This window comes from Mixophyes fleayi, chromosome 7 (assembly GCF_038048845.1).
Source record: "Mixophyes fleayi isolate aMixFle1 chromosome 7, aMixFle1.hap1, whole genome shotgun sequence".
In the NCBI taxonomy this organism is placed as follows: domain Eukaryota; kingdom Metazoa; phylum Chordata; class Amphibia; order Anura; family Limnodynastidae; genus Mixophyes; species Mixophyes fleayi.
Genome location: NC_134408.1, coordinates 48,274,106 through 48,302,094, shown reverse-complemented (window position 1 = coordinate 48,302,094; position 27,989 = coordinate 48,274,106). Strand labels below are relative to the sequence as shown.

Below are 27,989 nucleotides of genomic sequence, written 5' to 3'. Positions count from 1 at the left end.
AAAGTTTCATGTTTATTATTAAAGAGAACCAGGTACCAAGTTTGACAGTGTTCTATTACACAGTGCCTTGTGCGATGTGCATTTATAAAAAGACGGGTTTCATCTGCCCTTGCTTAAAATCTGGGTACAGAGTTCTTGTCACAGGATGTTATTTTACATGCTCTCTCCAGGGCAAAGTCAAACTTCAGACTGAGCTAAGCTCTCCAAGGCCAGATTCTTTCATCACAATCATCAGCTATTTATATAGCACCATTAATTCTGCAGCGCTGTACAGAGAGCTCGCTCACATCAGTCCCTGCCCCATTGGAGTTTACAATCTAAATTACCTAACACACACACACACACACACACACACACACACACACAGAAAGAGACTAAGATCAATTTAATAGCAGCCAAGTAAACTACCAGTATGTTTTTGGAGTGTGGGAGGAAGCCTGAGCACCCAGAGGAAACGCATGCAAATACAAGGAGAACATATAAACTCCACACAGATAAGGCCATGGTCGGGAATCAAACTAATGACCCTACTGCTGTGAGGCAGAAGTGCTAACCCCTAAGCCACAGTGCTGCCCATACTTCATGACTCTCCTGCTGCGAGGCATTAGCATAGAGAGAGAGTACAATTTATGCACTCATTCCCTCCTAGGTGAACAGTTGCATACAGATTTTAAAAAATATATATATTATATAAATATAAATATATATATATACATACATTGTATAAAAAAGATAAAAGATGCAATATAATAAATAAAACAAATTATCTTGAGAACATATATAGAACAAACATAAGAAAAAGCACAACATGTATTTCCTGTGAGATCATAAGACAAACCAAGCAGTTGTGATTGTGGTATTTTGGTGTATTTTTTTTTTTTTAGGAAACAGATACAAAATGATACATTATTCTATTAATTTAGTGACACTTGCACCACCTGCTGTTAAGAAAAATACTAAACACGCTTGCAGGACAAAGCAAGCATGCACTATGCAAACACGCACTATGCTTTTAGTACAGTCACCATTCAGTCCTACTTAGCTTTATTTTACCTGCACACATAAGAGGCATCTTGTACACAGCACGGTTATACTCCTATGTGTTAACCTTTACATAAAAGCTGACCTTTAACAATACTACAAATGTATTTCCCTTATTAGGATGTGTGTGTTCAGAAAGGTCACCAATGCATTATACATTCTCCCCTATTCCAGTACTTATTTTAAATCACACATTTCCTATTCTAATATCCCACAATTCTGTATTATTGGAAGAACGGTATAGTTAGCAACAGACATTGGCCAGCATTTCATTTTATTTTAAATAGGAGTATAGAAGTTGGAGTTTCTTTATCATGACCTCTTGCATTTGACTTTATTTTGAGAATTATTGCTACAGCAAAGTAGTAGTTTACAAATCAACAGACCTATGAGACAAGCCCAGTGTTTCACATTCATCCCTTACAATTTAAGTGACACTTATAGAGCTACAAAACTATATAGAGAGCACATAGAGTTTAGAAAAACATATGGTAACTCACTGCAGCAGTGGAACTACCCACTGTAGGCAATTCACTTGCAAGAGGCTATCTTATTATTTAAAATTTTCATGAATGAGTCAACTTTAGTGCTGCACCCCACAGGATACAAGCGACCAATTAGAATCCAGCAGCGTACATCCAGAATTGCTTCTGGCGAAAGCACTTTAATCCAGAGGAGGGGAGAAGGAAGCAACCAGAACACAGACGTTGTTGGCTGTGGGCGAATAAGTGTATATCATTGGGCATTACAGCTCAGCATATTAATAACATAATACGAATGAAGAGTATATTTCTGGGCACTATGACCACACTTCGCATGAGACAGCAGAAAGGCTAGTATCACCAATATGAGGGCAATATGGTTATATAATATGTGATCCCTGGAGGTTGTATAATATGGGGCTATAAGTGCTGCATGATTTGGACTCCTTGTACACCCTATGACAAGTCTAAAGTGTCATGGACAGCAAAAACAGTGCTAATAAATTACTTATCAGTTGTCCTATATGGGAAACATAAGATTTAAGATTATGAAAAAACCTGAAATTAAATTGTTTTCTCAACACACAGGAACTGTACTAACAACGAACAACGTACACGGTTTCAAATTTGTTTTGCAAGATTTTGTTCTGATTTCATTAAGTCTAATTTACATAGAGCAGCAGTTTTAACACCACATCTGTAGAAGTACAGGTTTAACTGAGGATCTTATGCCAAACTACCATGTCACATTTATAGTCGCTCTTCATTGGTATGGATAAAAGTTAGTCATTTTTAAAGTTAATATTTTGACTAAAGAAAGATTATAAATTTGACACTTTTTCCCTTCAAATAAAAAAAAAAATATTTCAGTTCAAATGAGCTAAAATGAAACATATTACAAAGTACCAACTTCAGAGAGCTATAATTATTCAACCAAATTCATGATGGTTTCATCTTCAGTCAACTGGCTGTAAAGAAATCATACCACAAATATAAAACCACCTTTAATGAATGCAGCAAAACCATCAACTGACCATGGCCTTATCTGTGAGGAGTTTGTATGTTATCCCTGTGTTTGCGTGGGTTTCCTCCGGGTGCTCCGGTTTCCTCCCACACTCCAAAAACATACTGGTAGGTTAATTGGCTGCTACCAAAATTGACCCTAGTCTGTCCCTCTCTGTCTGTGTTTGTCTGTCTGTGAGTGTGTGTCTATATTAGGGAATTGAGACTGTAAGCTCCAATGGGGCAGGAACTGATGTGAGCGAGTTCTCTGTACAGAGCTGCGGAATTAGCGGCGCTATATAAATAAATGATGATGATGATGATGAACTACCTACATTACACAATTCTCATAGGCACTTTTTTCCAGATGGAAAAAAAAAAAAAGTCACGATCAGCTGCCGATTCATGTGTACACACTATACGCGTTTTACCCTCAGATCTGTGCTCTTCGTCTGTCATAACTGTCGGCTGCAAAGATCATGACTAGTCTCTCTGGAGATCCTGACCGTGAGCGCATACACACTGCAGAATTGGAACAACATCGTTCCATCGTTGAACGAGATTTTTAGTCCGGTTTAAAAAAAAAAAATCAAATGAAACGATACGATGAGCTTTGGAATGATGATCCTTCATCGTTGAAGTGCACACACTAATGCAATACCGAACAGTCCTTTATCGGGTGATTGGCCCAACAATCGGCTGCAAACTGTAGCGTGTACCCAGCCTTACTCTGGTTACTGGACGGGGTTCTTATGCAGTCTATAAATGCACAAAAACTTCACCCTGCCCCTTGTGTCGTCCCCCCCCCCCCCACACATTTTTCGTCTTTTCCTTTACACTCCTTATTGCAGTTGTTTAACGTAATGTAGCTTCGTATTTGCATACCTTTGTGAAACGCTAATAAAATATATTACAAAAAAAACAAAAAACACTTGTATGGTTTAATAGATACGCACATGTCTTTACAAGTGGAGTTAGATTATTCCTACACAGACATAAAAGGCATGGAGTTTCCCAGTCTGGGCTCATATACCAAAGCGATTTACATGACTTCACTTTTAAATCAAAACCCCACTCAATGAATTTTGAGAGCAGGATAAAAGCTGATGACACAACATCCACTTAGAATGGGTTATTAAGAGCAATAGAAAAAACTCACTAAAATGAAGAGAGTAAGCTATGCTGCCTAGGGACAATTAGCAAACAATACAAACACTGCAAAAGAAGAACAGACTTCTGGGCAATCAATTTACATAGCTATATAAGAACAATAAATACAATAGAAACCTTCCATACCTCATAGCTGGATAAGAAATCCTTTAGTCTTTCCACAGAGGCAATATATGAAATGGGACTCATCACTCGTCGTATAAACTTTTCTATATATCCTGCTGTCAATGGCCCTTTATATTCAATAGGTCCAAAACTGCAAGAAAACACTATACACATTGAGGGAGAAAGTAGCATAAGATTTACAAAGTAAAATATAACTTTAAACAAGATATTTCTAAATTATGTAAGGACTAAGGAATCAAATTTAGAAGTATAAACCCACAAACTGTTGTATTACGTTAAGTATTCAAGGCACTTCTTTCCCTCCAAACAAGAGATTAGAGTTTCCAGCTAAATGAGAAAGCCTTTACATTCAGTAGGCCAGGCCTGGACAATGGATAGCGCTCCAGGTGTAACTACAAGCAGATAGCTGGTATGGGGAGACTTCCTTTCACAACATCTATTTATTATTATTTTTGTAATAAATTCCCCAGAAAACAGCCTTTTTCGGGGGGCCGACGCACATGTAAGTACTGGGCACATTTATTAAGAGTGCATCGCAGCAGATATCAGGTTTTTTTCTAAATCCAGAGCAGTCCCCATAGAGATCTATGGGCACTGCTATATATCCCAAATTAATAAGTTCCAAAAAGGCAGTTACACAAGGTAATGTACGCCAGCCTGAGCTGATGTACATTACACATGTGTAATTTTTCAGCTCTGACCTTATGGGGAAAACACTGCGGTATAGGGATCATGGGATCCCTCACTGCATCTTACTGCTGTCCCCTCCGATCACTATCTAAAAGGATATATAGATATTGACCATAGAGCACATAGGAGCAGTTTTTCATTACAGCTGTTCTCCGAGCTATTGCGTGGCTCTAGGATATAGGACTTTCTCCTCAGAACGAAGCAGTAGACATACTGCTTTAAAAGCACGGTTTATAAATATAAAGTAAACACAATGGAGAAAGGTAATTTGATTATTACTCACTCACATCACAGCTGAATGTTTACAGATTAGTTTTGTAGTTATACAGGATATCTAGGTTATTGTTTGGTTATAACAATCTACAGGGAGGGAAACTAAAGTTTCTGAGATAAGAAAAGGTAGTTACTGGTGATTTGAATATGGTCCCAGTACGACACTGCTGCAACCATTAGGGACTGTTTGCGTTTCTATACTGTTAATCCACGTAGCACAAAATTGTATTTGCATTTAACGATGGAAACTGACAGATGGCTTACAGAAACTGCTAGCAGTTTTGAAATGAACAACAAGAGTTGTTTTATTTTTGGCCGCACTCAACTTTAATTTGTACCATAGACCAGTAAATATACTTTTGCGATTCTTTCCTTATCTACTCTCCTATATTGGAGTCTGACTTCCAGCATTTCAGGGATACCAAAATATGTGTACTTTATTGGAGGTTTGGTCTGTTTTTTTGTGGTAGTTAGATTGTAAGCTCCATTAGGGCAGGGACTGAAATTAATTAGTAAACAGTATGAGAGAATTTACAGATTTGAATAGTATGCGTGCGATATTAAAAAAGTGTAATGGTTAGGATTATATATACACACACACACATATATATATATATATATATATATATATATATATATATATATATATCACTTTGATTCATAAGCTTTTTTTTAACCATATTTATTTTAGATGTTTTATAAACTTATTTATTTACAAATTAACACTCACCTGGTACAGCATGCGTTGACATGTAGAACAATTACGATTTCCTACCATGTGCACTGAGGACCATGTGACCAGGGGCACATTGGACATACGTGCCTAAGTGGCAACTACGTGTCCGGAAGCACACTAGGGGGTATATTTACTAAACTGCGAGTTTGAAATAGTAGAGATGTTGCCTATAGCAACCAATCAGATTCTAGCTGTCATTTTGCAGAGTGCACTAAATAAATGAAAGCTAGAATCTGATTGGTTGTTATAGGCAACATCTCCACTTTTTCAAACCCGCAGTTTAGTTAATCTAGCCCCAGATCTCCATTAAAATGTGAGCCAGGCACATCTGTTGGCCACAGCATACAGCACCCTGGTGGCGAAACCAGGCAATACAGAATTTACTTGGGTAGTATCATAAGTGTTGGCTAGGATTGATAGATAGTCTTAGTTGGAGAATGTAAATGATTAAACACTATTATAAGATATCACTATGGTTACCGGACGTGTGGAGCAGAAGATAGCGCCAGATCTGCTCTCATTTGCCACTAATACTTTACTCGAGAAATTGCAGAATTAGTGTGTTAGGTAAGTTAATTTCATCATTTTATTTTTTTATTACTACAATGCTCATACTTGTATAGATCCAACAGGTTTCGTTTTTATTAATACATTTTAAAAAATAACATTATTACGTGAGCAACAGCATATTTTGCCAGCATCTGTTGCTTCTGGAGAATGAACATTCAGTGCGCTGAAGAACATAAAACATTATAATCGCTCAACTATGGGACAAGAGCGAATGGGCTGGCCATGCTCAATACCAACGGTGACGTGGCACGAAAGTTGGATTTTTCAAATTGACTGCTGCATGTAATTTGAAATCTCCAATAATCCAGGACTTCAGTATATGTACAACGTATTTTATTTGTACATTTTAATAAAGTTAAGCATTAAAATCAATTTAAGATACATTTATGTTTATTTATTTTTTAAGAAAGAGGGGATGGGGGGGCCTCTTAATTTGGGTTTCTCTGAGCCTCTATGAACCTCTGAGAGGGCCTGATTACATGTAAAGTCTTGCACTGGCCCTATAAAATCTGATGCAAAGACAGCTCTCCTGACATGTCAGCAACCAGAACATTCATCTTAGACAATATAAAATAAATGGGGATATAAGACAAAAACAAAACAAAAGCCAACCTTAAATAAATGTCTCATCTCCAGATCCCCAATCTGGCACATAATGGTGCTACACAGGTCACATATACCCAAACTTTTATCCAGCCGACACTAGTACTATCCCCTCTATCCCATACACTTACAGCTTGTGACGCTGGTACACTGAATACTCTAGTATATTCTTATAGCTTTATCAAATTGTGTGGGTAAACTTTTGTGGATTAGACAGATTTAAACAAAAAAGAAAAAAAAAATTTTAATATACAAAGAAACAAAATTAAAAATACAACTCACCATCCTCTACAACATATCAAAACAATTTTGATTTTGTCACAGAAATATGGCATTGTGCAGTGAAGAAATGTTGAACGTATTACCAACATGCATTCTTCCAGTTTCAGGTAGCACTTACATACTCTCCAGTGCTTAGCATCATGCAGAAGTGCATTTTTACCACCACAATCTTCCTGCATTACATTGACAGGAGCCTCACATCACTGTTGGGCTCCTCCAGCTGTTGCAGTAAGCTGCCTATTCCCCAAACTCTGGACCTCTGGCTTCCTGCTTACCTCTTCTCACATTATGGAACCCGCACGTGTCCCACAGGCCACAAGATGAGTACACCATCCACCTGAGCTGCTGTGAAATCCGAAATTTTGTTCTACCTCTGCTCACTTTAAAAATGTAGGACATGTAGAGGAGCAAGAAATGAAGATTTATAACAAAAAGATGCTTCGATAATAGTCCAATGCAGAATGTAACTGCTGGCTGGACTGGGAGGATTCATGTCCAGGTTGGATGCAGCAACCATGCAGGAGTGAGAAGTGGCTGCACCTACATACTGACTGACATGCATCTGTCTCAATTTGTAATTGTATATCTAGCCAAAAAACAGACTTCTGAGGGGACATTTATCAAGCTGCAGGTTTGAAAAAGTGGAGATATTGCCGATAGCAACCAATCAGATTCTAGCTGTCATTTTGTTGAATGCACTAAATAAGTAACTAGAATCTGATTTGTTGCTATACCAACACCTCCAATTTTTCAAACCAACAGCTTGATAAGTTTATCCCCTAGACTTTCTTATCACCCTCCAATCTTTCTGTATTTGATTAGTGTGGTTTTCAAAGCCTTTGCAATATCTTAACATTTTCAAAACCACAGTACAATAACGGAGTTCACCTGGAAGTCAAAGAGGTTAAAGCATGGTTATCAGATTCTGGAAACTAAACCATCTGCTTTATCCAGTGTACGTGTCGCTGTATTTCACCAATTACCTCTTATGATATAGGTTAATCACAGGGAAATAGAAGAAACTTCTTTGTTTCCTGCACCTGCCCTGGTGCCACCAGCAATTAACAGCCACAAAAAGTACCTAGGGAAAAAAATACATTATACAGATAGCCTGAAGTTTTCCTATACACTTTTTTATCAAAGTATAAAACTGGATAAAAAACAGGCAACAAATACAGTAAGCAAACAAGGACATGGTTATTTTCTTCTGCACTTGTCACTCACCTCTTCAACCTGTCTCTCTCCACTGACATTTCCATCCTCCTTTAAACATGCGCTCATCTCACCTAATCTATAGAAACCATCTCTCGATCTAGTCTCTCTCTCCAACTACCGCCCTATTTCTCTCCTCCCCTTTGCCTCCCAACTACTTGAGCAATTAGTGTACAAACACCTGTCTCACATTCTCTCCTCTCATTCCTTTCTCGATCTCTGCAATCAGGCTTCTTACTCAACATGCTACCAAAACTCTTACCCATTCTCTCATTATCTCCCGTCTTGACTACTGCAACCTCCTGCTATCTGGCATTCCTGACACCCATATATGCGCACTTCAATCCATCTAAAATGCTGCAACAAGACTGATCTTCTTCTCTCATTGCTCCACATCTGCTGCACCACTTTGCAAACCTCTACCTTGGCTCCCTGTGTCCTCCAGAATCAAATTCAAATTACTCACCCAAAGCCCTCAACAACACTACCCCTGCATACACCTCAAATCAAAATACTCTCCCTCCAGCCCTCTTAGATCTACCTCTGACCTGCGCCTTGGCTCGTCTCTGGTAACCACCTCTCACTCCTGCCTACAAGACTTCTCCTGTGCTGCTGCCCACTTATGGAATTCCCTACTACGCTCAATCAGACTTTCCCACAGCCTTCAAATCTTTACACATCTCTTTTTTAGAGGTGACCTTATCCTCAATAATACTATTCACACTACGCTCCCTCACAACTATCCCAATCTCCACTCTTGCTTCTCTTGTTTCAGCTATGCCCTCTTTTATTTAGAATGTAAGCTCTCTAATGAGCAGGATCCTCCATTGTTTTCATGTCTGCATTTATTTTGTCTACCTTGTATGTTTTATGCATATAGTGTTTGCCCTACTGTAAAGCGCTGCAGAGTACTGTGGCACCTTACATATCTATGATAATAAATTATGGAAAATTTGGATTTTGCACTACATCAACCTCAAAACAAGGTTATTACATGCTAAAACATAAAGGGTTAAAAAGTTAAAATGTATGAAATTCCATATTAACAAAAATAGTTAGAGCTGGAATGAATTCTATATTTCAGTTTCAACATAATAATATTTTAATAAGAACAACAATGATATGTTACATTTACGTGTGTTACAACTGTCTAATTTCTTCTATATTCACTTTTTGATATGTCAATTAGCCACCTTCTGTGCAGTTCTAAATATCCATTAATATTAATGAATGTGAACCAGGGGCAGACCTAGAATTTTTATTTTTTTTGAGGGGGGGGTTATTTTACATAGCCACACCCCTCTCACTCTGGTTGGCCCAGGCTGGCCCCGTCCTCTTTCTTCCTGATGCTCAGACCTCTCTGCAGCAATTTTAAGGTATGAAGATTTCTGCTAGGGAGAGGGGCGATGCCCAATCTACTGGCAGGAGTATGCTCAGTCTGCTCCTGAGAAACATAGAATCCCATATCACAGCATCCACACAGCACTGGTGCATCATCACATGGGAAGCCAGGAAAAAGAGGGATGATATGGATTGATGAAATGTGCAAATAAACTGAGTTGCCAAGAGTAGCACTCAGTATTCCCTCTTGTACGCAATAACAGTGATGTGCAGAGTATTACATCTCGCTATGGATCACAAAACAGCACCCACTGAAATGTCAAGACTGGGATATCTATTAATAACATTATATTGCAATTAGGATTTTATTACAACAACATGTTAATACTTATTTTTCAAATCATACAGGCTTTACATAGTTACCAACATTTTAAAATACTTTTCAGGGACAATCTGCAGCTGAATCCAAGCATGGGACTCGTGATACTCTCAGAGGACCTTGATGCACTACAATCCCCATAATGCTGTGTTTACTGAATTTAATAACATGCTTTGTTGCATTTTACTCACTATACAAATATTGAATAAATATTAAAGCCCAAAGTGTAACTGTAGAAGGTAATAACTGCATCTCACATTAAAACTTTATTGTGCAGTTGGTCAATCGAGAGAAATAGGGACATTTACATTGAAATATTTCCATGGACAAATCTTTAAAACACTTGGCAAGAATGCTTTCAAACAAAAGTATATTATTAGTAAAGCACATTTGGATAATTAAACAATTTAAAGTGAAATACTATATAAAGTGTATTGTTCAATTAACAATCACTGTAAAATGTCTTGTAACATTAAGATAATATTATATAATAATGGGGTATGCTATAGCGAACATTATTTACCTGGTCTGCAAGCTTATTAGCCACTTGCTCGATCTCTATCCTTGCAGCAATGGACTGTGAGCACCAGGGCGCGTACAGGAAATATAAGGTTATCTCAGAGTCCCGGCGTATGTGCTCTGCATAGTCAAGCTGGCCAAGGAAGAGATCCACCACTGGTGAATGGCTGGAGAAGAAGTGCACGGGCGGCTTTGCTGGTAAGATGACATCTTTAGCGCGGCTGAAAAAGAAATAGTACAATTCAATTAGAGCATAAGCCCAATAATGGAGGTGAATTATACATACAGAAGAATTCCAACCACGAACAAAAAAATGTTGACATCCACTTTCCCCCAACTAGCAGGCAGATACTCACACACATCTTTTTCTATTCCTGTGCTCTGGAAGTCTCACTGCGATTGTGTTGAGAACACCGATTAGATGGGGATCGCTATCCAACTAGGGTGAGGGCCCCCAGACACCAGACCCTTTCCATTCTGCTAGCTCAGTGATGGCTAACCTGTGACACTCCAGGTGTTGTGAAACTACAAGCCCTAGCATGCTTTGCCAGCTATAAGCTAGTTATCTACTGGCAAAGCATGCTGGGGCTTGTAGTTTCACAACACCTGGAGTGTCACGGGTTAGCCATCACTGTGCTAGCTGGTGGAATAGCTTGTAATTAAGGCATTGCAGCACCAAAAGGCCTCTGCTCTATCTATTGGCTCTGTCTGGTAGCAGGCATCAGGTAACTATGGAGGACTCCCTTCACTATGCTACAATGAGGGACAGGGGAACCAACTATAAGTGTAATAACACAGAAGTATACTACATGTGTGTTCTAAGGGTTTGGTGCATCTGAATTTTTGCTTCTGAATATAGTATAGGTGGAATGTGAATGCAGAGAATGCGTCATGGAAGGATGTGGACCTGCAGCAAATATCCTGGTTTGGTTGATTAAAAAAAACATTACTCTTAATCTTATATAAATAACTTCATGTTTAACAATCATTGTAAGTAGCCAAATCTATTATACTACTACCTCACTTACTCCAATATGATACCATTCGTGCTTCTTTTTTTTTTATTACAGAATTGTGTTACAACTACTTCCAAAGAAAACACAGCTAAAAGGGAGAAACGCTCATAAGAAAAGTTCATTCTTACATATTTTTTCAGTAAAAAGTGAAAACCATGAGCAAATAGTTCTACTGAATGAAAGTAATTGGATCATTATTAGCTAAGCTTGTCAACAGTTTTGGCAGATGACCGTTATCTGCTTGTATGTGCCCCCATCTGCCGACCTCTCTAATATGCCCACATACGATTCAGTCGCTTGAACAGAGCACCAAGCAGATATATCGAAACAATTTGGCAGCCCCCATGAGGCCAAACTAGAAAGAGATCCCACTGTTCTTTGGGGCTGAGCGACAGCAGTCCAACTTAGAGTTCATCCTGAGTAACTGGTTTTTGTTGCCTTCAGTCTACCCCTTGCACTGCAAACTGAACGCAAAGTGAGAAAACTGGGGTAAAACACAGGTAAGTGATCAATTCATCTCTATGCATTGCTGCTTGTGCTGTCCATATGAATGGCAATTAAATCTGTAGGGCAGATTGGAGAGGGAGAATGTTTTGTAAAGCAATAGTGCAAATACCACTTTGTGCTGTCTGTTGTAACGCAGCATACTTCATACACTCACCTACAAATAACACATAATTCAACTAAACTGGCATATAGGTAAACACATGATAGATGGTTCTAAAAATAAACATACAATGACCATACTGCACCTTTAAAAAAATAATAATACCGTTATTAATAAAAACAGACCCCATGCCAGGAACGGTCTGGTTTAACAAAAACTAGAGCTTAGCTGTAAATAGGGTAAATGTACCCGCAAAGAAAACTGTAAGGAGCAAATACCATATATCTTATCTATGTGTGCAACAGCATACATACTTATGAACAAGTCAATTTATTGTATTTTCTTGTTACACTGAAATATGTCAGCTTTGAAAGGAAGTGTCATTTCAAATGACACTTACTGACAACAGATAGAGAACATTAGATACACTAGAAATAATAAATAAACGTATCATAGGATTTTATTAGAAATGTTTTAATATTGACTTGAAGTGGCAATATAATATTGTTACGTGTGTCATTTTAATTCTAACACACAGAGGTGAGCACTGTCACCACTAGTTATCAGTGAGAGGATATTATAGGACTGTATAAGGAATGCAATGATATAAATAACATTGTCTGTATTAGAGAGCTGTGCACTTTGCAGTTATTCCTAGCGAGTGAAGGACCAGTGACAGCTGTATGGCCAGGTACAGTGTAACTGATGACAGGGTGCATAGGTGTAAAGCGGCCGGAGTTACCTGCAGGTGAACCTGAGAGCAACGATGAGGGCGCAGCTCAGCGCTATGGCCCCGCACAGTAGCTCAGGCCTCCGGCCCATCAGACAGAGCAGCCGCTTAACGTGCAGCCAGCCCGGCCTCTGCATCCCGCTTATAGAGCTGATGGGCGGCCCGAGCCCGCTGGGGGCAGGACGGACCTTCTCCTCATCACACCCCGGGGCCGTCACCAGCGCGAACTGGGCGCCGCCACGTCTGTCTTACTGCTTCCGTGGCCCAGTCAAGCGAGGGGCGTGTGGCTGTGCAGGGGGCAGGCCGCAGCCGGGATGCTGTCAGACACCGTCACCCAACCCCTCCTGCATCCAGCTGCACGGCCACACAAGATCCTTATAGCAGACCGCAGCCTCATTGTCTCGTATTATAAGACAGCTAGGGAAGGCCATGTAATTATTGTTACATGACAGCTTGTACTTGTAAATAACTGTGAATAATGTCCGCACTGACAAGTCATAGATGGAGTATTTCAATGTTACAGTCACATGTCCCATATCGTGGTCATTTTTTCGCTAATGGGAAATAGGGGTCTATTTATTAAAATGCGATGAGCCATTAAAATGGAGAAAACAGCAGTTTTCTCTGTAACATGGCAATCACACAATTTATGAAGGGTTTATGGCAGAAGAAATCAAAGATTTCACCTGCAATAACACATTTAATTTTTAATCCCCAAATATAAATATGGGAACTGCAAAGTTCTGCAATTTATTAAGCTGGCTAAAGCTTTTTGCAGCAAGGTAAAGCTTTCTTTGGATCATGTTATCTGTCATTTTCAGTGGGATCCAGCTGAAGTCTCTCCAGCTTCGCTGGATCCTTCACTTCCTCCATTCACCAGCATCATTAGGCTACCAGGGTGGAATTCGATTGGGTGCGAAGTTCTGAGAAATATCGCGGCTGCGCATTGTTACCGTTTATATGGTAAAAAAATATCCTCTCAATTTTGCTCGCACCTCTATGGGGCACATGCAAAACTGAAGGAAATTCCTGTGAAAAAAAAATCTGCACGAGGTGTATCACAGCTCTTCCGAAGAGACCTTGCACCAGGGCCGGACTGGGACTAAAAATCAGCCCTGGCATTTAAAGCACACAGGCCCACTTGTTGTGGGCCCCATGCACTATATTGTTGCACACTGATGCTGGCTCAGTGTGCGTTGCTGGTGCAGTACAACATGATGTAGCATGAGTGTGTGTGTGTGTGTGGGGGGGGGGGGGGTATTTATTTCTCCTAATGACTCTCAACATTGCATTGTTAGCACCCCAATTACATCAATAAATACCATGACAATACATTATTAGTACCCAAATTACAGCAATAAATAACCCTCCACACACACTCATACTACATCAATACCCACCCACATTACAGCAACCAGCATTACCCCCCACATTACAGCAACCAGCATTACCCCCCACATTACAGCAACCACAATTACCCCCCACATTGCAGCAACCGGCATCACCCCCACATTACAGCAATACCCTCTCTTACTTATTAACAATACTAAGCCCCAAACACACTACAGCATTGCCACCACCACACCAACCCATACATTACAGTAATGCCACCAATTATAGAGGCACCACTGTAGGAAACCAATGTTTTGCTTTTTTTAAATCTCCCACAAAATAGCAACAACAGAGTACTTACACACATATAGGTAACAGGTACCCTTTTCCCTCAATTAAATAGTAATGGCAGAATTTTTATGAATCATTCCACATGAAATAAAACTAACATATACCTAAAAAAAAACATAACTATTGAATGATCATTCAAACCCACACGGCCGCATTAAAAGTATTTCCATCTACAGCAAAATGTCAGAGAAAAATTTTTTTTTACTACAGTAGCTGGATATGCGTCTTTTCCATTCATTTTAAATAACAGTATATAAATTAAGGGGTATAGAGGAGGTGGGTGAGGGATAATTGGATGTGATCCATCAGTTTGATTACCGTAGATAGGAAATATTTAGATTATTTACCTTGAGACGTCTACCCCCTTGACTCACAGGCAGGGCCGACAAGAGGAATTTTGAGCCCCAGTACAGCAACTTGTTTGGGCTCCTCTCATATTCAACAATGAGAGACTTGCCTTTGGCAGAAGTTCATATTATGCCACAACATAGTGTGCTCAGTTTATATTATGCCACATCATAGTGCCCCAAGGTCATATTATGCCACATAGTAGTGCCACAAATCATATTATGGCATAGTAGTGCCCTCAAATCATATACCATACAGTAGTGCCCCCAAATCATATTATGCCACAATAGTGCCCCCAAATCATATTTATGCCATAGAAGTGCCCCCAAATCATTAGTAGTGCCCAGACAAAAACTCATTCACAATTAAAAATTGGTATAGCATATCAGATACTGAGAGTGCTATTCCCAGGAGCAGCTTAATACCCCATTTACAATGCAAAGAAAAATAGATATATTGACACAATCACAGGAAAAATTATGACAAGCAGCGTTTTTTCCTCTTAATTAAAAATCTTTGTACACATAAATATGCAAGAAACATTACAGTGCAATAATGAGCAATACATAGTGTTTTAAATGTCATTGGATACACAGTAGTGCCCGCAGTTCAAGAAAGGATGGTTAAAAACACATTGCACACAAGAAAATATATGAACTTACCTGATCATAGCATCCTGTGTTCTGTTCTCCTACTGGGTGCGCTGGGCGAGGAGGGATAAGCAGCTGTAAGCTCACATGGGCAGTCGGGAGCAGGAACAGAGCGTAGTGGAATTTTTTTTAACACTTGTCCCCATTCTTCATTACTACCTGTGTTACATGATGGTTGCATCCCTGACATTCCCACTCTTAAGATGTCTCTCCCTTTACACTTTCTTTTACCTATGCCCCTGCACCATCTTCTCCTTTGTCCCTTTCACCTAACCCCCCTTTGTACCTGAGTCTTGTTCACCCTCCCTTAGGATGTAAGCTCATTCGAGCAGGGCCCTCTTCCCTCCTTTGTCCTTACCTACTCTTCTGCTCCGTCTTTTCTGCATTAGCCTGCTTGGAGCTTCCGGAGTTTTGGTATTTTTGTTTACTGCTCAGTAATATTTTACCCTGTACTGTCTATTGTTTGTGCATTGTACGGCGCTGCGGAACTCTTGTGGCGCCTAACAAATAAAGGATAATAATAATAATAATAACCCATCTTCTCCCCTGGCACTCTCAGACGTCTTCCTGCACCCTCTATGCCCATGGTCCTCACACATCTTTCTGCACCCCCTTCCCCCTGGCTCTCTCACACTTAACCCCCTGCACCACCTTCTCCCCGGGCTCTCTCACACGTCTTCCTGCACCACCTTCTCCCCTGGCACCACCTTCTCCCCTGGCACTCTCACCCCTCTCCCAGCACCCCCTTCCCCCTGGATCTCTCACCCCTCTCCCAGCACCCCCTTCTTCCTGGATCTCTCACCCCTCTCCTAGCACCCCCTTCCCCCTGGATCTCTCACCCCTCTCCCAGCACCCTTTTCCCCCTGGATCTCTCACCCCTCTCCCAGCACCCCCTACCCCGCTGGTTCTCTCACCCCTCTCCCAGCACCCCCTTCTTCCTGGATCTCTCACCCCTCTCTCTGCACCCCTTCCTCCTGGATCTCTCACCCCTCTCCCAGCACCCTTTTCCCCCTGGATCTCTCACCCCTCTCCCAGCACCCCCTACCCTGCTGGTTCTCTCACCCCTCTCCCAGCACCCCCTTCTTCCTGGAACTCTCACCCCTCTCTCTGCACCCCTTTCCCCCTGGATCTCTCACCCCTCTCCCAGCACCCCCTTCTTCCTGGATCTCTCACCCCTCTTTCTGCACCCCTTCCTCCTGGATCTCTCACCCCTCTCCTAGCACCCCCTTCCCCCTGGATCTCTCACCCCTCTCCTAGCACTCCCTTCCCCCTGGATCTCTCACCCCTCTCCCAGCACCCCCTACCCCGCTGGTTCTCTCACCCCTCTCCCAGCACCCCCTACCCCGCTGGTTCTCTCACCCTCTCCCAGCACCCCCTACCCCCTGGATCTCTCACCCCTCTTCCAGCACCCCCTTCCCCCTGGATCTCTCACCCCTCTCTCTGCACCCCCTCCCCCCAGGCTCTCTCTCACCCCTCTCCCAGCACCCCCTTCCCCCTGGATCTCTCACCCCTCTCTCTGCACCCCCATGCTCTCTCACCCCTCTCCCTGCATCCCCTACCTCGTGGCTCTCTCACACTGGTGACCCCCCCCCCCCCCGCGAAAATCGCGGCACCCCGCGGCCCCCTCCCTCGAAAATTGTGGCACCCTGCGACCCCCCCCCCGCGACCCCCTCCCCCATTCAGAAAACAAAAATCTTTTAACTGTGTCCAGCTTAAGGGGGATGGAGTGGAGGAGCACGTGACAGAGGAGAAGAAGAGTCGGCCGGCATTTGCCAGAAGGGCCAGATGGCCAGTCCGGCCCTGCCTTGCATGGATTATTTTTAGAATTTATTCCCCCCCAGAGCAGCTTCAGCATGATAAATTACAGTGGTGCTTCATTATGCTTCACTGCGATTTGCAGCAATGCATTGTGAAAGCACAGTTTTAATAAATAGACCCCCTAGTTTATTATTGTCATGGTATATGTACTAGTTTCACCATTCACTTTATGTCTAGCAAGAGGAGAGTACTAAAGCAAAGCAAGCCTTGATTACCAAACAAACCTTGACAAGGCTGAATTTGATTATAAATCCAGTTCCTTATTTAAAATAAGTATCAGATTTTTTTCTAGGGCTTAATGACTTTGACCAACTGATAATTTCACAATTATTATTATTATCATTATTAATTTTTATTTATAAGGCGCCACAAGGTGTCCGTAGTGCCGTACAAGGACAAACAAATTACAATACAATGAGAGACAGCACAGTACAGTAAACAGTAAGCACAGTGACTCAGTAAGCTCAATGCACAGCTAGAGAGGGCGGGGAAGGGGGAGGGAGGATCCACAAATGACGGGGCCCAAGAAGGAGGGCGCGGAAGACAGGGAGACCCCCAGGGGGGAGGAGGGAGCGAGAGTGGACGTGGGGTGGAGGACCCTCAAGGAGGAGGGCTAAGTAGCTGGAGAGCAGAGTTAGAAGTGGTGGAAACAGGAGGAGAGATGGCCCTGCTCAGAGAAGCGTACAATCTAAGGGGAGGGGTGGACAGACAGAGAGACGCAGGGGAGAGAGGGAGAGTAGGGGGACGGAGGCAGAAGATAAGGTAGGAAGTTAAGTGGGAGACAGAAAGGCTTTAAGAAAAAGGTGGGTTTTTAGGGCCCGTTTGAAACTGGACAGATTAGGGGAAGTTCTGATGGAGGAAGGGAGCTTGTTCCAGTGGAGGGGGGCAGCGCGGGCGAAGTCTTGCTCACGCGCGTGGGAGGAGGTTATAAGGGGGGAAGAGAGGCGACGGTCAGAGGCAGAACAGAGAGGGCGGGAAGGAGCATGAATAGAGAGGAGGGTGGAGCTGTAGGGCGCAGTGGAGTTGGCGAGGGCCTTGTAGGTGAGTGTGAGGAGCTTAAAGAGGATTCTGAAGGGGAATGGGAGCCAGTGAAGGGCTAGGTAGAGGGGGGAGACAGAAGAGGAGCGACGAGAAAGGAAAATAAGCCTAGCTGCAGCATTAAGAACAGATCGAAGGGGATCGAGATGAGAGTGGGGGAGGCCAGTGAAGAGGAGGTTGCAGTAGTCCAGGCGGGAGATGATCAGAGAGTGGATAAGGCATTTGGTGGCATCTTGGGAGAGGAAGGGCCGGATGCGAGCGATGTTATGCAGCTGGAAGCGGCAGGATTTAGCAAGAGAGAGGATATGAGGGCCAAAGGAGAGAGAGGAGTCGAGGATGACACCAAGGCAGCGAAGATGGGGGACAGGGGAGATAGAGGTGTTGTCGACAGTGATGGAGAGGTCAGAAGGGGATGAGATATGAGAGGGAGGAAAAACTATGAGCTCAGTTTTGGCAAGGTTAAGTTTGAGGAATCGAGAGGACATCCAGGAGGAGATGGTAGAGAGGCAGGCGGACACCCTAGAGAGGAGGGAGAGAGATCAGGAGAGGAGAGGTATAGTTGAGTGTCGTCAGTGTAAAGGTGGTAGCTGAAGCCGAAGGAGCGGATGAGTTCACCCAGGGAGGAGGTGTATAGAGAGAAGAGCAAGGGTCCCAGAACAGAGCCCTAAGGGACCCGACTGGAAGGGTGGACGGGGGGGAGAGAGACCCAGAAGTGGTGACAGAGAAGGATCGATGAGTAAGGTAAGAGGTGAACCAGGACAGGACTGGGCCGGAGAGGCCGAAACACTGGAGGGTGTGAAGGAGGAGGGGGTGGTCAACAGTGTCGAAGGCTGCAGAGAGGTCAAGGAGGATGAGAAGAGAGAAGTGGCCCCTGGCTTTGAGGAGGTCATTGGTGACTTTAGCCAGGGCAGTTTCAGTGGAGTGGAGGGGGCGGAAACCAGACTGGAGAGGATCAAGGAGGGAGTATTCAGAAAGGTAGGAGGTGAGACGGCTGCAGACGAGCCTCTCGAGAATTTTGGAGGCAAAAGGGAGAAGAGATATGAGGCGATAGTTCGAGAGAGAAGTGGGGTCGAGATTAGGTTTCTAAAGAATGGGGGATACGAGAGCATGTTTGAAGGAGGAGGGGAAGATGCCAGTGGAGAGGGAGAGATTAAAGAGGTGAGCGAGGTGGGAGCAGGTGGTGGGGGAAAGGGAGCGAAGAAGGTGGGATGGGATCCAGGGGACAGGTAGTGGGGGGGGGATGAAATGAGAGAGTGGACTTCCTCGCCGGTGGTGGGACGAAAGGAGTGGAGGGGGAGGTGGTTGGGGGGGGAGGACGGGAAGAGTGGGAGGGGTGGAAGAGAGAGTGGAGGAGGAGATTTCAAGTCGGATAGCCTCGATTTTAGAGGAGAAGAAGGAGGCAAAATCGGAGGCAGTCAGGGGGGAGGGGAGGGGGCCAGGAGAGTGCTGAAGGTGGCGAAGAGGCGGCGAGGGTTAGAGGACTGGGAAGAGATGAGGGATTTAAAGAAAAATTGTTTAGCGAGTGAGAGGGCAGAGCTGTAGGATGAAAGGATGAATTTAAAGTGGAGGAAGTCAGCCAGGGAGCGGGATTTTCTCCAGTGACGTTCGGCGGTACGGGAGCATTTTCGGAGGAAGCGGGTAAATTTGGAGTGCCAGGGTTGGGGTTTGGAGCAGCGGGGGTGGACGGAGTGGGCAGGGGCGACCGCGTCCAGAGCGGAGGTGAGGGTGTGATTGTAGAGGGAGACCGCTTGGTTGGGGCAGGCCTGGGAGGAAAGGGGAGAAAGGAGGGTATCGAGTGAGGAGGACAGAAAGGCAGGGTCAAGAGCGTCGAGGTTGCGTATGGACAGAGTAGGTTTAGGCAGGGGGAGGGGAGCAGGAGAAGAGGAGAGAAAGAAGGAGAGGAGATGGTGGTCAGATAGAGGAAAGGGAGAGATGGAGAAGTCAGAGAGACTACATAGGTAGGAGAAGACAAGATCAAGGGAGTGACCAAGGCAGTGGGTAGAGGAGGAGGTCCATTGGGTGAGACCAAGGGAGGAAGAGAGGGTGAGCAGTTTGTTGGAAGCAGGGTAGGTGGGGTTGTCGATGGGGATGTTAAAAGTCACCGAGAATGATCGAGGGGAGATCGGAGGAGAGGTGGTGAGGAAACCAGCTAGCAAAGTTGTCAAGGAAGAGGGAGGTGGGGCCAGGGGGGCGGTAGATGACAGTGACGCGGAGGTGGATGGGGTAGAAGAGGCGGATGGAGTGAGCTTCAAAGGAGAGGGAGGGTTCAGGGGGAATGACACGAAAAGTACAGGTGGAGGAGAGGAGGAGGCCAACTCCACCAGGCCTGGCGGAGTGGGTGAAGGAGAGGCCACCATAGGAGAGGGCAGTGGGGGAAGTAGTATCAGAATCGGAGAGCCAGGTTTCAGTAACGGCAAGAAGGTTAAAGGAGTTGGATAGAAAGAGGTCGTGGATAGCAGTAGGCTTGTTGCGGACAGGTCTGGCATTCCAGAGGGCACAGAAGAAAGGGGGAGAGGAGAGGGAGGAAATGGGGATGAGGTTAGCAAGATGAGCAGCGCGCGGGGGAGGGCGGGGAGGAACGGGAGAGGTAGGGCGGGGGGAGAGTATGGGTATGGAGTGAGAGCGGGGAGGCATAGTAGGGAGAGAGAGTAACAGAACAGTGAGATAGTGGGGACAGTGAAAAACAGGTAAGAACAATGGCAGGAAGACAATGAAAAGGTGGAAGATAATAACGAATTAGGGCGTGGAGGGCATGGAACAACAGTACAGTGAGATAATAAGGACAATGAAAACAGGTAAGAATGATAGCAGAACAGTAAGATAATAAGGACAGCGGATAACAGGTAAGAATAAGCAGGGAGACAATAGCAAGATGGAGGACAATAACCAATTAGGGCGTGGAAGGCAAGGAATAATAGAAGGAGAGGTAATAAGGACAATGGAAATAGGCAAGAATAATAACAGGTAAAAGTAGTTGCTGGTAAATATAAATATCAGGAAAAACAAGATAAAGGCATATAAATAGTAGAATAATAACAGGTAAAAAGTAGTTACTTGTAAATGTACAATCAGGAAAAACAAAATAATGGCATAGAAAATAATGTTATATATGCAGTTAATGCAGATAAGCCAGGGATTCAGCAGAAGAAGGGTTAATTGACAAGCCGGGTCGGTACACAATAGATCAGTTGGTGCAGATAAGCCAGGGATTCAGCAGAAGAAGGATTAACTGACAAGCCGGGTTGGTACACAGTAGATCAGTTGATGCAGATAAGCCAGGGATTCAGCAGGAGAAGGGTTAACTGACAAGTCGGGTCGGTACACAGTAGATCAGTTGATGCAGATAAGCCATGGATTCAGCAGGAGAAGGGTTAACTGACAAGTCGGGTCGGTACACAGTAGGTCAGTTGATGCAGATAAGCCATGGATTCAGCAGGAGAAGGGTTAATTGACAAGCCGGGTCGGTACACAGTAGATCAGTTGGTGCAGATAAGCCAAGGATTCAGCAGGAGAAGGGTTAATTGACAAGCCGGGTCGGTACACAGTAGATCAGTTGGTGCAGATAAGCCAAGGATTCAGCAGGAGAAGGGTTAATTGACAAGCCGGGTCGATTGTACATGTACATTAACTGGTGCGGTTGCCCTGCATAGACTACAGTTACATTTAGCATAGCCTAAAGTGGTTCTGGGCATGAAATCTGAAAGCAAAAGTGGCAATTGCGCCTTCTTGTTTAGGTAATTGATGTATTAAAAGGGGTTAAATGACTAGACCACTTGATTTCACAGTGCACATACATAGATGGGGGTCGCTCGAGTTACAATGCAATTTAATTCATATAAAGTGGTTCTGGGCATGAAATCTGACAACATAGTGGGCATAGTGACCAAATTTGCCTATTTAAATACATTAATAATTTTAAAGAGTTAAATGACTTTATTCCACAGTGCACAGACCAGTGTTGCCCTCAATGGAATACACAGTAACAAGGACTCACACACACCCTAATTTACCATATGTATGGGAATTTGCTCCACTGCTTTAATTGGTTATATACACTACATGTAAAAAGTAGGTGAAGACCCCTTCTAATTATTGTATTTGGCCACTTCCATCACACCCATTGCTAACAAGTATATAATATCAAGCTTACAGCTATTATGCCATCTCCAAGTCAAACATTAACAGTATAATGGGTCCTACTGAGGAGCTCAGTGGCTTTCAACCATCATAGGAAGGCACCTTCCAAACAAGTCAATTCATCAAATTTAAGCCCTGCTAGAGTTGCCCCAGTAATCTATAAGTGCTATTATTGTGAAGTGGAAACACAAAGCAGTAGATCACATAAACTCAGAGAACCAGTCTGCCAACTGCTGAAGTATGTAGTGCACAAAATCATTAGTCCTTGATTGTATCACTCTCTACTGTGTTTCAAACTGCTACTGGAAGTACTGTCAGCACAAGAGCTGTTTGTCGAGAGCTTCATAAATTGGGTTTCTATGGCCAAGCATCCGCACACAAGCCTCATATCACTGTGCGTAGTGCCAAACCTAGGCCAAAGTGGTGTAATGCACTTTGGAGCATTGAAAATGCTTTATCTGGAGGGATGAATCATACTTCATCAGCTGGCAGTGTGACAGATAAATCTGGTTTGTGGGATGCTAGAAGAACTCTTCATGCCGGAATGCACACTGTAAAGTTTGGTGGAAGAGAAATAATGGTCTGGGGCAGTTTTTCATGGTTTGGCTCGGTCCCCTTAGTTTCAGTTAAGGGAACTCTTACAGAGTCCTTACCAACACTTCTCCACCTTACATCTCTGACCTTAACTCGAAGTACATACCAACCACCCGCTCCGCCTCTGCCCTTCACCTCATTCTACTCCGATTACCTCCCCCCATGCTCGCCTCCAAGACTTCTGCCGTGCTGCCCCTCAATCTTTGGAACTTCATCCCTGCCTCACTCAACGGTCTCTCAACCTTCAGTCCTTCAAACGTTCACTCAAAACTCACCTTTTAACTCTCGCTTATCCGACCGCCTCCTGATCATTTTATCCATCACCTCCTCTTCCTTCACCTGTCATCTCCATATTGTTGCAGTTGGTCCTGCTGTCTATCTCCATCCCTCCCTCTAAAACAGTGATGGCTAACCTGTGACACTCCTGGTGTTGTGAAACTACAAGCCCCAGCGTGCTTTGCCAGTAGATAACTAGCTGATAGCTGGCAAAGCAAGCTGGGGTTTGTAGTTTCACAACATCTGGAGTGTCACAGGTTAGCCATCACTGCTCTAGAATGTAAGCTCTCGTGAGCAGGGGTCCTACTTACCTATTGTCCCATGTCTGTCTACTGTCTGACTCCCTTGTTCGTCCTGTCACGTCTTTTGCTGCACTCTGTATGAATCCCCATAGCATTACTCATACTTATCTGTGCTACTTATGTGTAATACCTCCGATATTTGTTACTTGCTTCTGCATCCGGTGTAACATCCATTACTATCTCACCAACAAATATTGTCCAATGCAATTAATGTGGTTCCAGTGCTCAAAGAGATTTAATAGCAAAATATAGCAGAATTACAGCAAACTATGATGAAGTATAAGAAGGTATAACAAAATGCAAGAAGTATAACCGAATACATTATGCAGCGCACTGGATCCAATAATCGGCCATCAATCCTAAAGTCTGTGTTAGCAAAGAGGCTGAATAATACTGTCCAGTGACTTTTTATACAGTTTGAGTTAAAAAAAAATATTAGTGAGGATGTCACAATGTACACAAAGATAAACTGAGGTCTTTCTTCATTGGTTCAGGGTGTAAGATAGTCCAGTAAAATGCAGATCATAGGACAGTTGAAACAATGCTTCTTCCAAAGGTGGGGGCAATTCACTAAAACAGCTTTCTAAGGGTCTTGCCTTGAGAACCGCCTAAATCCAGTTTAAACCAACCTATTAACATGTGCTGCATACAGTATTATAGATTATCAATCTTATAATAATCATAGCTAGCGATCGCTTAGCCGCTGATACCGGATTCCTGCTGGTGAAATAAGGTATAATACAAGACCAAACACCACACATTTCTTGGTACCTAAACCATAAATACCTTTAATGAAAATGTATTTTTGCATAACTAAACTTTAAATTTTACAAAATGAAATGATGCGAGTTGGAACTTTAAATGAACTATTTACAAGTATGTGTATTTACAGAGGTTTCATAAGTGTTTGCGTAATTATCCCTTGTACGCGCTGGCGTACTAATTGCAATCGTACCAGAAGCTGTTACAATCGATATTTATTAATTGAAAATTATTTCATCCAATTATACAACTTCGATACCGGCACTACAAAATCTGTGGCGTCTTATAAATAATAACAACTCAATGCTACAACATACAATGCTATTTTACAGAATTATGTGCTTCCAACTTTGTGGCAAGAGTTTGGGGAAGTCCCTTACCTGTTTCAGCATGATCATGCCCACGTACACAAAGCGAGGTTAATCAAAAAATGGTTTCCGGAATTTGGTGTGGAAGAACTTGCCTGGCCTGCACATAACCCTATCACAACCCTATTGAACACCTTTGAGATGAATTGAAACACCAACTGCAAGTCATGCCTTATCGCCCAACATCAGTGCTCGACTTCACTAATGCACTCATGGCTGAATGAATGTGAATCCCCCCAGCTATATTCCAAAATGTAGTGGAAAGCCTTCCCAGAAGAGTGGAGGTGGCCATTATAGCCAGAGGTGTGGTGTCGTAGCGGCTGGAGCAAGTTCATGTTATGGCACCCCCCGAAATAATGAAGTTTGCAAGGGGAAAGGGAATAGCCAGCATGTGGGGGGGAAGTTGAAGTGCAAAAAAAAACCCAAGATAGGCACTGTCAGACTGGGGCATGAAGGGCCCAGTTAGGGAATGTATTTGTAGGAGACAATGATACAGTTTGTGTGTATTATGTGACTGGCTGTATAACAGTGTAACCTATTTTGGAACTGCAAGTTCCATCTTGCTGGCAGGACATGCTGTGCTTTGTGTTATCAAGATGGCCAAGGAACTTGATTAATTTTAAAAAATTATTGTAGCTTATCACAGTGATAAAAAAAATCCCTCATTGCCAATTTGTCAAAAAAATGTCAATAATAAAAAAAAATAATTACCACCATAATGCATGTGCAATTCACATGGTGAAGGGAAAGACATAATCTTACCACTGTCAGTAGGGCAAAAATTTGTAAATTCATAAAATTGTGCCTATCTGCTATCCTCAGATTTGTACCCATCGCGTATGACTAGCAGCCAGCAAGACTCCATATTCAGTAGAAGAGGAGGAAGATAGAATTGGAATAAGGAAAGATAGGAGAAGATGCAGAGCAAGAGGAAAAGTGGGTTGTGATGGACACAGGGAAAAAATGGGTGGGAGGGTGTAAAGGTATAATAAGAGGGCCAAACGGATAGACAGATAGAAGAAAGAAACGACAGACACCCACCCTAGGGAGGCAGTGATACACAAAGATGTGGGGCGACAGAGACAAATACAGATGCAAATATAAAAGACACACAAAGAAGGAAAAAGAAAGGGACAGGCAAACACAAAAGGGGCTACAAATATTCAGATGGCAAAGACAGGAAAACATACAAAATTAGAAACAGACACTCAAATAAGGGACAGAGGCAGAAAGTTAAAAAAATTTTTGGGGAAGTGGGAGAAGTAGAGGTGCTCAGGAACCAAGCACCTGGTGGAGGAGGAGGCTGTGCCACTTGGATAAACAGTGTCTGCTTGTGCACAAGAGGGCAATCATACGGTCACCAGCAGCATGCAAATTATGTGGGCATGTCATTTCTGCACCCACCAGATGTTGTGTAGCAAGAAAACAAACAAAACAAATAGGTGGTCCTTGGCCAACTCGCCCCTCTCGCCATGAACCCACAGCACTAGTGTACCTTCTCCATTGGTTACGCACCTGGTTATAGCAGTATATTAATATCCATGGTTCTGGGATGTTCTACAAGCACATATGTATCTAATGTTCAGGTGTCCACACACTTTTGGCATGTAGTGTATTTTAAGCTTTGCTGTTACATAATATCTGGAATAAAGAGGTTTTTAGTGCATGTTTTGATCAAATTGTCAGTGTCTCTCTAACACAAACAATATTACCTATATGAGGCCCTGGTGACAGCAGGTGAGGTTACTGGGGGAAGGAAGTGAACGTTAAAGAAAGGGGAAAAAAAAAAAAAAAAGGAAGATCTACAGCGCAAATGTGCCTAGTGCCAGAGATGGGGTAAACACGTGAGGAACCACAGTCTATAACGACTCTGGTTTTCCCCCATTAGAGAAAAAAAATAGTGCCCATGTGTTGTTAGGGACCAAATACAGGCGAGTTGGGTGCGTGAGATATATATATATATATATATATATATCTATATATATATATATATATATATATCTATATATTATAAAATCTTCCTCCCTCAACATTCCACTGAAACTGCACTTACACCTCCTACCTTCCACGCCCATTACCTGTCTGGGTCCCACAAGGCTCTCTACTTTACTCACTGTACACCTCTTCTCTTGGGGAACTAATTTAATCATTTTCTTTTGTTACCGGGTAGGTGGAGGGATCTGTAGTGTACACTAGCTTCTTCACATAAAATAGAAGAAAGTGCACATTCATTCCAACAATCTCTTTAGTGTACCAAAAACCAGGATGCAGCATGGATGAATCAAAATTTCTTTGGTGCCTGGGCCATTACCATTGTCTGTTGCTTTTGCTTGTCCCAGCCTCTCATATCAGTCACCTTGTGTACCCTTCATGGTAGTCTAAGTAATAACACAGCTATCATGTAGTCATGCAAAAATGTCCCTTAAAATTATATATGTAATAATCTACCCTGTACTGTAAATAAGATTATATGTCACCAAAGTTGTGTGACCATATAAAGAGATCTCCAAATGCCAAAATATTCATAATTTACAGTAGAAGGTGCATTTTCTTTACATGTTTTCGTAATGAACACTGAAAGAGGACACCAGGATTCACTGTATATACAGATATTTTCAAGAGTTTGTACATACATCAGCATCACTTGTGAATTACCATAGCATTGTTGCTGAATATGATGCAGAGCCACACATACTAGAAAAGTATGGTTATTAGGGGTTATGTTACTGCCTGTCCCAAACTATGACAGTTTGCACCTGGACCATGCTTGCTTTTGGTATGTGTGCAGACTGCAGGGAAAGCTCACAGGTAGGTACAAAGTGCTGCAAACTGGAATTACAATAGATTCCGAAGGACAATGTGATGTGAAATGTTAGTTAAATATTCCAAGCTAACATAAGAATATCCTAATAATATGGCAATTATAGACTTTCAGAGATCTGTTTTACCAACAGCTTCATCTTCCAACTTCATGACAGAACTTCACATTGGTTTCTACAATAACTATTCAATCTTTAATGATCACACTAAACATAATTATAGTGTAAAGTCATATGGAATTACTTTTATGTCTTAGTTCTAAACATGTTCTATACATAGGTGCAGATATACACAATGGGGACCCTGTTTTACCCAAACGGACTCTCTCTTCAATCTGTAGCACTGACAAATCAGCTACATAGCTCAAGAACAGTAACACATTTGTCAGTTCATCAATAAATGCAGGCAACTATA

General features: G+C 42.7%; 1 protein-coding gene across 1 annotated transcript in view; it reads right to left on the bottom strand.

Moving 5' to 3' along the window:
- Positions 1 to 13,198, bottom strand: part of TXNDC11 (thioredoxin domain containing 11) — a 53,597-nt gene extending 40,399 nt beyond the window's left edge. The window contains exons 1-4 of the mRNA XM_075179796.1: positions 12,792 to 13,198; positions 10,431 to 10,647; positions 7,959 to 8,056; positions 3,822 to 3,951 (exon numbers count right to left, since the gene is read on the bottom strand). Coding sequence (XP_075035897.1) covers positions 3,822 to 3,951; positions 7,959 to 8,056; positions 10,431 to 10,647; positions 12,792 to 12,916 — 570 coding nt within the window. The 5' untranslated portion in view covers positions 12,917 to 13,198. The remainder of the gene's footprint in view (positions 1 to 3,821; positions 3,952 to 7,958; positions 8,057 to 10,430; positions 10,648 to 12,791) is intronic.
- Positions 13,199 to 27,989: the final 14,791 nt, after the last annotated feature.